Raw genomic sequence first — 15,815 nt, forward strand, 5'->3', positions numbered from 1 at the left:
TTGTTGTTTTTCCCTTGCTGCTTTTAATATGTTTTCTTTGTATTTAATTTTTGATAGTTTGATTACTGTGTGTCTTGGTGTGTTTCTCCTTGCATTTATCCTATATGGGACTTTCTGTGCTTCCTGTACTTGATTAACTATTTCCTTTCCCATATTAGGGAAGTTTTCAACTATAATCTCTTTAAATATTTTCTCAGTCCCTTTCTTTTCCTCTTCTTCTTCTGAGACCCCTATAATTTGATTGTTGGTGCGTTTAATGTTGTTTCAGAGGTCTCTGAGACTGTCCTCAGTTCTTTTCATTCTTTTTTCTTTATTCTGCTCTGCAGTACTTATTTCCACTATTTTATCTTCCAGTTCACTTACCCGTTCTGCCTCAGTTATTCTGCTTTGATCCCTTCTAGAGTATTTTTAATTTCATTTATTGTGTTGTTCATTGTTGATTGTTTCCTCTTTAGTTCTTTTAGGTACTTGTTAAATGTTTCTTGCATTTTCTCTATTCTATTTCCAAGATTTTGGATCATCTTTACTAGCATTATTCTCAATTATTTTTCAGGTAGACTCCCTATTTCCTCTTCATATGTTAGGTCTGGTGGGTTTTTAACCTTGCTCCTTCATCTGCTGTGTGTTTTTCTGACTTCTCATTTTGCCTATCTTACTCTGTTTGGGGTCTCCTTTTTGCAGGTTGCAGGTTCGTAGTTCCCGTTGTCTTTGGTGTCTGTCCCCAGTGGCTAAAGTTGGTTCAGTGGGTTGTGTAGGCTTCCTGGTGGAGCGGACTAGTGCCTGTGTTCTGGTGGATGAGGCTGGATGTTGTCTTTCTGGTGGGCAGGTCCACGTCTGGTGGTGTGTTTTGGGGTGTCTGTAGTCTTATTATGATTTTAGGCAGCCTCTCTGCTAATGGGTGGGGTTGTGTTCCTGTCTTGCTAGTTGTTTGGAATAGGGTGTCCAGCACTGTAGCTTGCTGGTCGTTGAGCGAAGCTGTGTCCTGGTGTTGAGATTGAGATCTCTGGGAAGGTTTTTTTGTGGTACGCGGGCTTCTCACTGCTGTGGCCTCTCCCATTGCGGAGCACAGGCTCTGGACGCGCAGGCTTGGCAGCCATGGCTCACGGGCCCAGCCGCTCCGCGGCATGTGGGATCTTCCCTGACCGGGGCACGAACCCGTGTCCCCTGCATCGGCAGGCGGATTCTCAACCACTGCGCCACCAGGGAAGCCCTCTGTGGGAGATTTTTGCCATTTGATATTACATGGAGCTGGGAGGTCTCTTGTGGACCAGTGTTCTGAAGTTGGCTCTCCCACCTCCGAGGCACAGCACTGACTCCTGGCTGGAGCACCAAGAGCCTTTCATCCACACGGCTCCTGTTTTGGAGGCTGGTACACTTAAGGATTACAAGTCAAATTTGTGAGTTTGTTGGATGAAGAGGTTGATTCCATTAACATGCTGTCACCTCTCTGTGAGGTACCTCAGGTAGGTTGCCGACTGTGTTTGGCTCCAAGAGATCCTTCCCCAGTGAGTGTACCCAGAAGAAGAAGCAAACTGGGGTGTTGGATTTTGTCAAATGCTTTTTCTTTATTGATATCATCATGTGATTTTTTTTCTTTTTAACCTGTTGATATGATTAATGGGCTACATTGATTTGATTTTCACATGTTGAACCAGCCTTGCATACATGGGTTAAATCCCAGTTGGTAATGGTGTACAGTTCTTTTATGTTTTGTTGAGGATTTTTGAATCTATGTTCATGAGAGATTGGTCTGTAGATTGCTTTCCTTGTAATGTCTTTGTCTAGTATTGGCTTTAAGGTAATGTTGGCCTTGTAAATGAGTTAGGAAGTATTCCCTCTGTTTCTGCCTTTGGGAAAAGATTCTAGAGGAATGGTATAATTTCTACCTTAAATGTTTGCTAGAATTCACCCTTGAATCCATCAGGGCCTGGTGCTTTCTCTTTTGGAAGATTACTGATTATTGACTGAATTTCTTTAATAGATATAGGTCTATTCCTTTGTCCTTTTGACATGACTTTCCTAGTCTTTGAAAGTATCCTTACTTGTGGGACAACACCATAACATTTAGGTGTTCCAAAATCACATTGTATAATTCCTACCCCATATCTGAAGTCAGGTGTTTCTTCAAGGATGTAAGTCTGATTTCTTCTACTATAAAATAGTATTTAGAGCCCCCCCCAAACTGTATAGTAACAGTGCTCATTTCTATTGAGGTAATATTGTGTCTTGAGACAAAAATAACTTCCAGTAACTTGAGAAAATCAATGGGAATGGAAGAATTACTTTTCATATTTTTCTTTAAAATAAAAAATTTGATAATATGATTAAGAACAAACATTTAGGGCTTCCTTGGTGGCACAGTGGTTAAGAATCCGCCTGCCAATGCAGGGGACACGGGTTCGAGCACCAGCCTGGGAAAATCCCACATGCCATGGAGCAACTGAGCCTGCGCTGTAGAGCCTGTGCTCTGCAACAAGAGAAGCCAAGACAGCGAGAAGCCCACGCGCCACAACGAAGAGTAGCCCCCGCTTGCCTCAACTAGAGAAAGCCCATGAGCAGCAACAAAGACCCAATACAGCCAAAAATAAAAACAAATTAATAAATAAATTTATTTTTTTAGAAAAAGAAACGTTTATCATTTAAGCACCACCACTTCCCCTCAGGCATATATAAAACTACTTTCTTTGCTGTCAAAAAATGCATTTAGCTAGAATTTAGTGTTTTCCTGGTAATTCGATTTTTTTTTCCCAGTTTTTTCCTAAATCTGGGACCTGTCTGTTATTTCAGTTTCTTCCTCTCTCTCTACCTCTTCTTTTCACCTCTTTGAGATTCCTTAATTCTGTTTATAATCCTTAGTATTTTGCTTTTGATCCCATTTTACTTGGTTCTGTTTTTGTTAGTAAAAGGTATTGGCATGTGCTATTCTTCATTCAGCCGGGAAGTTTGAAATATCAGTTACAGTTGCTTTTAAAATTCCATGTTGGAAAGGCTCTTTAATAGTTTTCTGCTTTAAAAGTTCAAACTTGAGATGATGTTTCCATGGTAAATAGTTTTTAAAAAAGTTATACTTCAAAATAGTAGACATTGAACAACCTGATGAAGATTTGGGTTCTGTTGTGGTAGTGGTGCTGCTGGGATTGCTAGATTATTTTCTCTGAAGCCTGTTTTTTTTAACCTTATGTGTAAAACAAGGGGTTGCTTAAGATATTTTCTGGATTTAAGATTCCCCTACTTTTTTAGTTATTCTTTTTGCTCAGTCTGTGTTGGCCCCTCTCCCTGTGAGAGCATTTCTTTTGAATATTCTACATATGTGTCTGTTTTTAGGTGACAATGTTAATGTTTTATAAAAGCCTTGAATAAAATCTTAACAAAAATATTTATTTTATGAATTACTTATGAGTCTTTTTCTGTACTCATAATTCAGTAATTTGTTAATTTTGACAGTGTTTCAGAGATCTGGAAAATAAAACAATTTCTGTCTTTAAAATGAAAATCAGAAAACCAAAATCAACATTGTATTTAACTTTTTTATGAGATGCTTTTTAAGTTATGCCTAGATTATTGAAGTGTTCATTTTCTTTCCTGTTAAGCATACCCTCGGGGAAGTCTGGGTACAGAAAACATCTGAAATGAATACAGATAAACAGTATTTTTGTCGCACTCATTTGGGACATCTTCTAAATCCTGGAGACCTGGTGTTGGGGTTTGTATTATTTTATAGTATTTTAAACTGCCGACTAGCGTTGCAGATTTTCTCTGGGAGCCAGCAAAGCTATCTAAAATAAAGTTGTTTATCCTAAAAAGAATTTAAGAGTTCTTAGGAGCCGTATAGTTCACTTTATTATTGATAACTAAATGAAATTATTGATTGGACAGAAGTCCATAGTTATTCCATTTTTGCCATCATCTTAAAGAGTCATTTATTACAAGATTTTGAGTAATTGAACCCTGAAGTAGTATGATTAGATTATGTTTGTAGTTTTTTGGGGGAGCAGGTAGTTTTTTATTATGCATATGCTGTTGTTAAAATATTTCACTTTTAAAATATGGCAGCTATATATGTAAAGGGTCTTTATAGGCATAGGATAGTCCATTCTGATGCAGAGCTTATAAGCATGCCTTGAACATTATTTTTGCTCTTAGGGTTTCAGTTCCTTTTACTAGAGAATGAGGGGTGTTTTGTTTTTGTTGTCTATAAACTGAATGGAACCATGTAACTGAATCCTAATGTTAGACTGATATATGTCTGTTTTGCTTCTTTTACAAGAGTATAGTAAGGTGGACAATAATGGATGATATGTGAAACTGAGAGATAGAGTGCATTATTATCTTTACCAGGATCTGTAGAAGCCTGTTCACTATATAGTACACTGCAAAACTTCTAAAGTGGGAAAGCATATTAAATGTTTGATCTTAGGAGGAACTGTTAGGTGATCATCTGTAAAATAAAAAATTACATGGAAAGAGTGTTTTTGTCATTAAGTGTTTCATTGTTTTCATTTCAGGTTTGATTTGGCCAACTGTAACTTAAATGATGAGCATGTCAACAAAATGAAATCAGATAGAGTCCCAGATGTGGTAAGGCTTTAGATTTTCCTTTTTCATGTGTTGAAGACGATTGATGTAACTCTTATGGGTAAGATGCATGAGTTCACATTTTTGAAAGTAATCAATTTAGAGGTTTCTTTTGAAATTACAGTTAAGGTATAATAGCAAAACCTTCATTTAAGATAATTATTCTGGGCTTCCCTGGTGGCACAGTGGTTGAGAGTCCGCCTGCCGATGCAGGGGAAACGGGTTCATGCCCCAGTCCGGGAGGATCCCACATGCTGCAGAGCGGCTGGGCCCGTGAGCCATGGCTGCTGAGCCTGCGCATCCAGAGCCTGTGCTCCGCGACGGGAGAGGCCACAACAGTGAGAGGCCGGCGTACCGAAAAAAAAAAAAAAAAAAAAAAAGATAATTATTCTTAGTGGATAAAATCCAAGATTTATTGAGTTTTTTGGTTGCTCTTATAATCACATTTTCATTCTGTCACAATACTTGATAGTATCTGTAGAGTAAAAATAAATTTGCAGCTAAAAATGATGACCTTTAGAATTTATTCCTGTTCATTCTTTTAGGTTCAGCTTATTTCATGTTTTGTTAAGAAGGCATTTAGAGTTAAAACCATCATTCAGGTTTGAATATAATTGTAGTTGAAAATAATCTTCACAGTGTTAATTAAGTCTTAGAGAAAGAATGTTACTTCTGAAAAAAATCTTAAATTCTAACATGAGTTTATCAGAATCCTGAGCAACAGTGAATGTGAAATGTGAAAGACCCTATCTCTTGTTTGCTTAACTTAATCTTTTAAAATAAACATTGATCTCTTTAGCTGTGGGCAAAAATAAAGTCATGGTATAAGAAGGGCTCCCCTCCTCACCACCCAGTTGTGCTTTTATTAATTAATAATTTAGGAAATAGAAGCATGGTTTCGGTGTAAGTCTAAATAGGTATTTTTCAAAAAGGTCATAAGAGAAGATCAAAATGGTCTTACATAGATTTTGTATTATAAAGTTATTCTCATTTATTCCACACTTTATTAAATTGTTCTGGGATATACAGTTATGAAAATATATATATAATTCTGTAAGTGCTTATTAGTAGGAATGAAAGGGAGAAAAAGTGTCTGCCTGTGATAATGTTTCAGAATGATTTATGTGAATGATAGCTAAAAACTGAACTTTGGTATAAAGGAAGGAAAAAAACACCACCAGAAACATGAAATTTTTGGTATAAAAAATTTTCAGTCACTGGAAAATTTCAGTTAGTAAATTTTAACAGTTATACAAATAATGGCTAAATGCATTCTCATAAAATATTAAGTACGTTACTAAAAATGTTAAAAGTCCTCTCGACACCACTTCTTGATCCCTACTCCTTTCCCTTAAGGTATAACCACTGTCATTAGTTTGGTGTCTTCCTGGCATTCCCATAAGCTTTCATTTTAAAAATTTTGTTGGATTTTGAGGTCCGGTTACCTAGTTCCCATTTTTTGTAACTTTGCAAATATTTCTCTTACTTTTAGGTGTTAATCAAGAAGAGCTATGACCGTACCAAACGTCAGCGTCGTAGAAACTGGAAACTGAAAGAGCTTGCAAGAGATAGAGAAAACTTGGATACAGATGATGAAAGGTCTCACTTTCTTTATATTTTATATGTTGTCTCAAAGGAAATTCTTATGATACATCTTTATGGTTTTTTTTATCATAAAGAAATAGTCACCACACACTTGCTCCTTGCACTCAATATTAATTTTCTGTTCTTATCAATATGTTGTTTGATCAGTATGAACAGATGTAATGACATTTAACACAGATTTAGTTATTGTTTCCTGGGTTATGACCTGACAATTGCAGTGTTAATATTGATGATTCTTTTGAAAATATAATGAGCAATTTACCTTGTGGATATCACAAATAGCAAATGAGTACTTATGATTTAGTATATATAATAAGAAAACAGCACATTGATATCAAATATGCTGTCTTTCAAACAACTTAAGGAGAAATGAAGATACTGTGTTCTAGAAAAGTTTATTGGGTGATTGGAAAAGTGGCCTTGATGACATTAATGACACTGATGTATAAAAAAAAAAAGTTTAAATAAAGTTGTGTCATGAAATGTGAGTGGGAAACAGCAATATTTCTAAAATATAGTTTCATAGTATAATTTAAAATACGTATACATAAATATATAATGTTAAATAGATATTGTAAGTACATATTTGCCTATTTTATCTATAGTCTTAAAGTGTGTGTATTTCAACTTGGCCATACATTTTTTTGGGGGGGAGGGTAAAGTATGAAGGGGTCTTGTTATTGTCTTATATTTAATGTCACCTATATTCAGGTGTGTATTTTTTTTAATAATGTAATTTTGAAAGAAAAAAATTTTTAAAAACCTATCAGTAGTTAGTTAACATCCATATTTGACCTTCAGTTACTATTTTTAAAGATTTTAATACTTGGAACACACTTATAATGCTGAAAATGAAGAAAACATTAACTTCATACTTTCTTGGTAAAGGTGAAATACTTAAATGTTTCTTTACCCTTCTATAGGCAATACCAAGATTTCCTTGAAGATCTTGAAGAAGATGAGGCAATTAGAAAAAATGTGAACATTTATAGAGGTTGGTGAATTAGGAGTATTTGATTTAAGTTGTAGCTTCTGTAAATAGATATATTAACCCAGTATGAGTATTTTGGTATCTTAAACTCAGATTCCATAAATGACTTTGATCATGTGTTTTTAAAACTACTCTAAACATTTACCCACCCCCCCCCCAAAAAATCCGAAACTTGCACAACAGTAAAACTTATTAAAATGTTGTTTACACTACCACATTTGATATCATTTGCATCCTAGCATGATCCCTCAATTTGCTGACCCCTATACAAGTGATGGTTATTCATACATTTTGCAAGTTCAGTCATTCAATGCATATTTAAATGCCTGCTCTAGATATGATATGATATAAGTGCTGTGGATATAATATGGTTAAATAATAGTAATGCTGCTGAGCACAGGTATTTGCATATTTCCATAATTGTATTTATTTGAAATCCTCTTTGTATTTTTTCTTAGATTCAACCATTCCTGTGGAAGGTGACACAGATGATGAAGGAGCACCTCGAATTAGTCTGGCTGAGATGCTTGAAGACCTTCACATTTCCCAAGATGCTACTGGTGAAGAAGGTGAATCGATGATGACATAATGAGATCATGTTGTAGATGGTTTCCACATCCGTAGGCTTAGGATGTTGGACAAAAATAATTTTTACTGTCTATTCTGTCTATGCCTTCATATTGAGAGAAGAGAAATTTAGTTTTAAACCTGAATAAATATGACTATTTTGATCGTTCACTTGAAGCACTGATAAAGGTTGATGGCTTTGAAGTTTTCGATAAAAAAATGCAGAATGTAATTATTACTGATATTTAGGCCATTTTACATATGGAATTTTATTGGCTTGCTTTTTTATCAGACACTAGTATTTTCACGTACTATAGCTCTGGGTTTAAAAGCTCACAAGTTGTGATTCCTTGGAGGTTACCTAAATCTTCAAGCAGAAAACAAGCTTTCACATTCTTTTTATATTGATTGCTTTAGTAGAAGAGCATATGAAGAATCATTTTTAATAAGAACTTGCCATGCACTTAGTCCACTTTAGATCATTTTTATGTCCTTGGGATACAAAACTTGGGGTTCGGTTTATCGTTGGACATTCAGTAGGAAAGCTGTCTTTTTTATTTGTAATATTTACATCTTCAAAAGCTGTTAAGCTGGGGATTATCTTAATTTTCATTGCAGAAGAAAGTATATTTAAAATATTTGTAGATTTGTAGCAAACAGTATTTAAAGGTTAAATAACAGTTTATACCTTTGTTGTTTTGGCTTGTGCCAGCAGCTTAATAAAGTAGCTGCTTATGTCATAAAAATGTCTTCCTATCACTTCAGGGATTTCGCTTTTAAAATTTTGGTTTACAAATTGAGAAGGAATTCTCTCTTTATAAGTTTCTATCACTGAACACATCACTATCAAAAAGAATATTAGAATCCAGCATATAGTTGATGAAGTAATGAAAATGATCTTCATGCTTTATAAAACCACGAATCAGATTTGAATGAGGAATGCCTTCCACATCCTTGAAGGAAAAGCATTGGCTTGGGTTTTAAAGTGTTCTGAAAATGAAGTATTAAGATCCTATTTCTATAAGCAAGATCAGACTTACTAAGCACTAATTCATAAATTCTATATATACCACTATATAAGGAAATTGAGTAAGTGCTGAATGGAACATTTTCTTTTTTTTAAGATCAGACTCCCTAATTCTGAAGTTTTGAATAAAGGCCTGTGCTTTCTAAAGTGGCTTCTGTCTGCAAATTTAAAGTTTCTACCTGTGGTCTGTGTTTACCCCTTCTATGTCAAGACTTTAAAAAGCATGAAAATAAAAACATTCTCCCCCTTTTTTGTGTCCTTGAAGTGATTATGTGGGTGTCATATTTAAATTTCATGCAGGTTTCTGAAGTAGAATTAATGTTATTTAAGTGCTTGTCATATGACTTTCCCACTGAAAAATGTAATTTCTCACTAACCTTATTTAGTCTTACTTGTTTTCATGTTATGTCTTTATGAGTAATGAAATCTGTTGGTTGAAAGAAGGCTGTGACAAGATGAGGGAATATAGCTAAAAGAAAAGCTGTTAGCCAAGAGAGCACACAGTTATATAGCCTTGATAAATCTACCATTTTAGAGGATAATTTCCAGGCTTATGTCCCAGAGTTGATACAACTTGAGAATGCTGGTATTAATCAAAATAACAGGAACCTGATTTATAACCCAATTTTATAAATATTCTAAGTCAGTATGATTATTTTTTTGTGGCCAGATCTGCACTCAAAGCTGCTGTTTTATTGGCAAGAGGCAATTGATGAGCAAGGAAACAGTTGAGGGGAGAGAGTTGCTTGTGTGGTTAGATGTTTAACAGCATCAAGCTAATTCCTTGCCGCAGTGGAACCCAGAATTCCAGACTTTGTGCTAGAACACACTTCTCTGATCAGTTCTGAGTAAGTGCCAGGAGTTTTCCCATGACACTCAAAATTTTAGTAAAGGTGTTCATGTTGAGTCCCAGCCTTTATTTTTTTAAAAATAAGTTTATTTATTTATTTTATTTATTTTTGGCTGCGTTGGGTTCATTGCTGCCTGCGGGCTTTCTCTAGTGGTGGCGAGCAGGGGCTGCTCTTTGTTGCGGTGCGTGGGCTTCTCATCGCGATGGCTTCTCTTGTGAAGCACGGGCTCTAGATGCACTGGCTCAGTAGTTGTGGCTTCCGGGCTCTAGAGCTCAGGCTCAGTAGTTGTGCACGGGCTTAGCTGCTCCGCGACATGTGGGATCTTCCCGGACCAGGGATCAAACCTGTGTCCCCTTCATTGGCAGGTGGATTCTTTTTTTTTTTTTTTTTTTTTTGCTGTACGCTGGTCTCTCGCTGTTGCGGCCTCTCCCTCTCCTGTTGCGGAGCACAGGCTATGGACGCGCAGGCCCAGCGGCCATGGCTCACAGGCCCAGCCGCTCCGCGGCATGTGGGATCCTCCCGGACCGGGACACGAACCTGTGTCCCTTGCATCGGCAGGTGGATTCCCAACCACTGCGCCACCAGGGAAGCCCCTGGCAGGTGGATTCTTAACCACTGTGCCACCAGGGAAGTCCGATTCCCATTCTTTAGATAACTTGATCTGGTATTTTTAGCCCAGAGGATGTTTACTTTAAAAAATAATTTATTTTTAATTCTGACATAATTTCAGACAAAAGTTGCAAAATAGTACAGAGAATTCCTTGATACCCTTCACTTGGATTTGCCACATGTGAACATAACCTTATTTTCTTTCTTCCTCTTTTTAATTTTTTTTTTCCTGAGCCATTTAAGAGTAACCCCCTAAATATTTGGTTTTTTTCCCTCCAAAACAAGGAATTTTCTTACATAATCACAGTGCAATGATCAAAATCAGTAAATTAACATTGGCACAATACTGTTATCCAATTGATGGACCACATTGAGATTTTGTCAGTTATCCCAACCATAAAGTCTTTTATGGAAAAAATAAATATCTAAAATTGTATGTTGCATTGGGTTCTCTTATGTCTTTAGACTTCTTTCATCTGGATCCATTCCTGAGTTTTTTTAAAATGTAATTGACATTTTTGAAGAGTCCAAACCAGTTGTTTTGTAGAGTGACCTCAGCTTAGGCTTGTCTGGCTTTCCTCATGATTAAATTTATGTTAAGCCCTTTTAGCAGGACTTCCCCAGACATAATGCTAAATTCTCAGTGCATTGCATCAGGAGACTTATGCTGTCGATTAGTCCAGATGTTCCCAAATGTTCTTGGGTTATATTAGTTGGTTTTCTGTTTGAAGGGATTAAAGGATTTAATCCTTTGCAATTGTTATTTTAACTTGATTTTTCTTTATAAATTCATTAACTTACAGATGGTGAAGCTTATGCTTTGATTTACAGTTCTTTGAATTTTAACGTGTAGATTCATGTAATCGCCACAATTTAAATACAAAAAAATTCTATCATCCTCCCCAATCTCCCTAAATGCCCTTTGCTACCCCTTTGTTTTCAAACCCTTCACCCATCCTTAACTCCTGCCAACTTCCAATCTGTTTTCTAACCTTATGGTTTGCTTTTTCCACAATATGTAAATGCAGTCATACAGTATGTGACCATTTGAGTCTGGTTTTTTTAACTTAGCTTGGTACACTTGAGATTCATCTAAGGTGTGGTATATGTCAAGAGTTTGTTACTTTTTATTTTGAATAATATTGCATTGTATGGATGTACCACATTTTATTCATTCCTCTGGTGAGGCACATTTGAATTTCCAGGTTTTGATGATTAGGAGTAAAGCTGCTTTGAATATTTATATACAGGTTTCATTTTACTTGGATAAATAACTAGGGATGCGATTGTTGGATCCTTATAGTATTTGTATATTTAACTGTTTCCAAGTGGTTCGTGCCTTTTTGCTTTCCCACCAGCAGTGTGTCAACATCTCAGTAACTGTGCATCCTCACCACCACTTGATGTTGTCATTTTTTTAAAACCATCCTAATAGGTGGTTGGTTGTGTCCTTTGTGGTTTTAATTTACATTTCCCTAATGGCTTATCATGTTGAGCATCTTTTCGTATGCTTATTTGTTATCCGTATATCTTCACTGGTAAAATGGCTGTTCAAAACCTTTGCCTACTTTTAAAAATCAGATTGTTTGTTTTCTTGTTAATCTTTTCTTTTGTTGCTCACATTATCCCAGAACTGGCTAGTGGGTGCCCCATCAGTGTGCCTCCTGTGTCCTTTTGCCAGGTTCTTCTCCATATATTTGAGTTTATTCGTGGATGCTGATAATGTAACTCTTTGAGTAGGTTTTGGATTTCCCTTGTTCAGGACCTGTGTGCAAGTCTCCTCTTGGCTTATTTTCATGATGGGATCAATTTTCCTAAAAATAGACCAATTTTCTTAAAAAATAAGCCAGCCTTAGTTGAATCATCCTGTGAATTAAGGGATCATGAAATAACATCATAAGAAACACAGATATAGGCTATTCATTCTCAGTTTATCAATTCTGTCACATGTTAAAGTAGCTTGAGCAGTAGGGTGGTGAGCCTTGATGAAGGCAAGAAATCAGTCTCAATATCTCTTTGAACTTAACAATAGTGTAGGAGAATAATCGATTTGACACATTTTGAAAGAACCACCTTATTGCCTAGGAAAGAGGCATGCGTGGATGCCTCCTGGTAAAACAAGATCTAAATATTTAAAAGTTATTAGAAGTAGGTTTGGCAATCACTGTTTCTGTAGCAATGCTGCTTGTACAGATGCTCACTCTCTTATGATAGTTCAACTTAGGATTTTTCACCTTTACCATGGTGTGAAAGTGACATGCATTCAATAGAAACCATACTTTGAATTTTTATCTTTTTTTTTTCTCTCTCTCTTTTTTTTCCTCTTTCTTTTTTTCCTCCTTTGGCCGTGCCACGCGGCATGCAGGATCTTAGTTCCCCGATCAGGGATAGAACCCGCTCTCCCTGCAGTGGAAACACAGGGTCTTAACCACCGAACCACCAGGGCAGTCCTTGAATTTTGATCTTTTCCCAGGCTAGGAATATGCAGTACGATACTCTCTTGTGATGTTGGTCGGCGGCAGAGAGCGTAGCTCCCAGTGCCATGAGGGAGTAAACAATCAATGTACTTACTTACGGTCATTCTGTAAACATATAACCATTCTGTTTTTCACTTTCAGTACAGTGTTCATTAAATTACGTGAGACGTTCAACACTTTATTATAAATAGGCTTTGTGTTAGATGATTTTGTCCACTCTAGGCTAATTAAGTATTATGAGCATTAAGGTAGGCTAGGCTAATCTGTGATGTTTGATAGGTTAGGTGTATTTAAATGCATTTTTAACTTAATGATATTTTCAATTTATGATGGGTTTATCAGGACTTAAACCCATTGTTTTATCTGATGGAGGTTTTGTTTTTGTCTTTGATGGAGTTGGCACTGCAATGGTGCCTGTCACATTTTTCTTCTAACACAGTTTCACATAAATACGGTTATTTAAAACTCACTTCGTAGTGTTGTTGTGAAGTACTTTAAGATAATACATGGCACTAGTGAACGAGTAATTCTAGGGAAGCTGTATTATCTAAAAATAAAAGCATGTTTGAAGTCAGCTTATCTGCCATCTGTTAGCTCCGTGGCCTAAAATTTCTGAACCTCTGGTTCCTTATCTTTTAAAAAAGCATAGTGGTGTTCTTTTAAAATGGAATAGTAGTGTTCACAGAGTATTGTTAAAATTCTTAGCACAATCAGTATGCAATAAGTTGTAATTATTCAATAAATAGTATCTGCTTTTAAAATTTATAATCACAGTTCTAGTGTTTAGTATTTAAGTAAGCTGAGCAAACAAATCTTGTATGCTTATACGTTTTAGAGCAACATACAGCTTATTCTAGAAAATGTGTATGGCACAGAGAACTATAAAGACAAATCGTAAATTGCCCATATTTCCAATAGAGAGAGATTTATCATTTAACACTTGGCTGTTTTTTCTTTTTTAATAGACTTTAATTTTTAATAGTTTCAGATCTTCAGAAAAAGTGAGAAGATAGTACTGAGTATATCACACCCAGCTTCTCCTGTATTTAACATTTTAACATTTTATATACTTTGTTATGCTTAATAAGCCAATATTGATATATTGTTATTAGCTAAGTCCATAGTTGATTTGATTTCCTTAGTTCTTATGTAATGTACTTGTTCTTTTCCGAAATCCTATCCAGGATACCACGTTACATTGGTTGTCCTGTTTCCTTAGGCTCCTCTTGGCAGGGGCAGTTTCTCTGAATTCCTTTTTTTTGATGACCTTAACAGTTTTGAGGAGTACTGGGCACAGATTTTGTAGGATGCCCCACTATTGAGGTTTGTCTAATGTTTTTCTCATGATAAGAATCGGGTTATGGGTTATTGGGAGGGAAGACCACATGCAAAGTGCTATTTCCATGACATTATATCAAGGGTATATACTGTTAGCATGATTTATCACTGTTGATGTTGGTCATGGTCACCTGACTGAGATAGTGTTTGTTAGGTTTCTCCACTGTAGAGTTACTCTTATTTTCCCCTTTGCATAATGTACACTTTGGAAGGAAGTCACTATGCACGCTCCACACCTACGAAGTAGTGAGTCATGCTGCTTTTTCTTGAGGGTGGGATATCTACGTAAATTATTTTGAATTCCTCTATATGGGAGATTTGTCTCTTTTTTCCCATTTGCAGTCATCCCCCCATATCTTTGGGTTCTGCATCCACTGATTTAACCAACCTCAGATTAAAAATATTTGGGGAGGGCTTCCCTGGTGGCGCAGTGGTTGAGAGTCCGCCTGCCGATGCAGGGGACACGGGTTCGTGCCTCGGTCCGGGAGGTTCCCACATGCCGCGGAGCATCTAGGCCCGTGAGCCATGGCCGCTGAGCCTGCTCATCCGGAGCCTGTGCTCCGCAACGGGAGAGGCCACGACAGTGAGAGGCCCACATACCGCCAAAAACAACAACAAAAAATATTTGGGGGAAAAAAAGAATGTATATACGTGTATAATTGAATCAGTTGCTGTACCACAGAAATTAACAACATTGTAAATCAACTATACTTCAATTAAAAAAACATATTTGGGACAAAAGTTCCAGTAAGTTCCAAAAAAGCAAAACTTGAATTTGCCAAATGCCAGCAACTATTTACATTGTATTTGCAACTATTTACATTATATTAGGTATTTTAAGTAATCTAGAGATGATTTGAAGTATATAGCAGGGTGTGTCCAATATGCAAATACTGTGCCCTTTTATATAAGGGGCTTGAGTATCCTCAGATTTTGGTACCTATGGGGGGTCCTGGAACTAATCCCCTGCAGACTCTGAGGGACAACTGTACTAGTTTGTTCAATCATTTATTTAAAGCAACATGGACTCATGAGTACTGATTTTATATTTTGCGTTATTAGCTAATACTATTTTACTTTGCTCTTTCAATTGTTCTAGCTTTGGTCATTTGGAGCTCTTTTGGTTGGCTCCTGTGCTCCTTTGACATAACCCTATTGGGCTTGTGTATGTAGATTTTCTTTTTTCTTTTCCTCCCCTTCCTCTTCTTCCTCCTCCTCCTTCCCTCTCCTCTCTTACCCTTTCCTCTTTCCTACACCCCTCCTCTCCCCTTGTCTCCCTCTCCCTTCACATTCACCTTTGCATTTCCTTATTCTCTGCCACCATAATTATGGCACTACAGAGTCATTTTGTATATTTACTACCTTAGAATCAGCCATTTTGCCAAGAAATTCTGCTTCCATTTATTGGAGAATGGTTTTAGAAACCAATATCTAGGCACAAGGAATGCTTGTTGCTCCTGGGTGTCATTTCTTTTAGGCCCTCTTAGCTGACAGGCTGAAAAAAATGCTTTTATACTAACCTATGTATTTACACATATTTATAAGTATTTCTGTATGTAACCATCTCTATCTACATTAAGCTAAACATGAGTTCATACTGTCTCCAACTCTTAATTCATTACATCATGGATCAGTCTAACTTCCCTCGTTTATCTGTAAACTCCCACTCCAATAGTAAAAAACAAAAACAAAAAAACCCTGGTCCCCATCATCTGCCATTCATTTACTTAATTATTCAATTCTGGTATACATATATAGCTGTATCAGAATTGTCA

General features: G+C 36.5%; 1 protein-coding gene across 3 annotated transcripts in view; it reads left to right on the forward strand.

Moving 5' to 3' along the window:
- The window catches only part of NMD3 (NMD3 ribosome export adaptor), an 89,565-nt gene that overhangs the window by 32,167 nt on the left and 41,583 nt on the right, over nt 1-15,815 (forward strand). Inside the window, exons 12-17 of one of the 3 annotated variants that reach the window (XM_028490832.2) lie at nt 3,591-3,703; nt 4,506-4,578; nt 6,068-6,174; nt 7,104-7,174; nt 7,630-7,740; nt 8,863-9,015. In XM_028490832.2, the coding sequence (XP_028346633.1) occupies nt 3,591-3,703; nt 4,506-4,578; nt 6,068-6,174; nt 7,104-7,174; nt 7,630-7,740; nt 8,863-8,876 (489 nt within the window). In that variant the 3' untranslated portion in view covers nt 8,877-9,015. Of the gene's footprint in view, nt 1-3,590; nt 3,704-4,505; nt 4,579-6,067; nt 6,175-7,103; nt 7,175-7,629; nt 9,016-15,815 lie in introns of those variants that run through there. The other 2 variants (XM_055082711.1, XM_007113987.4) reach the window with 2 other exon arrangements.

This window comes from Physeter macrocephalus, chromosome 1, assembly GCF_002837175.3.
Source record: "Physeter macrocephalus isolate SW-GA chromosome 1, ASM283717v5, whole genome shotgun sequence".
NCBI lineage: Eukaryota > Metazoa > Chordata > Mammalia > Artiodactyla > Physeteridae > Physeter > Physeter macrocephalus.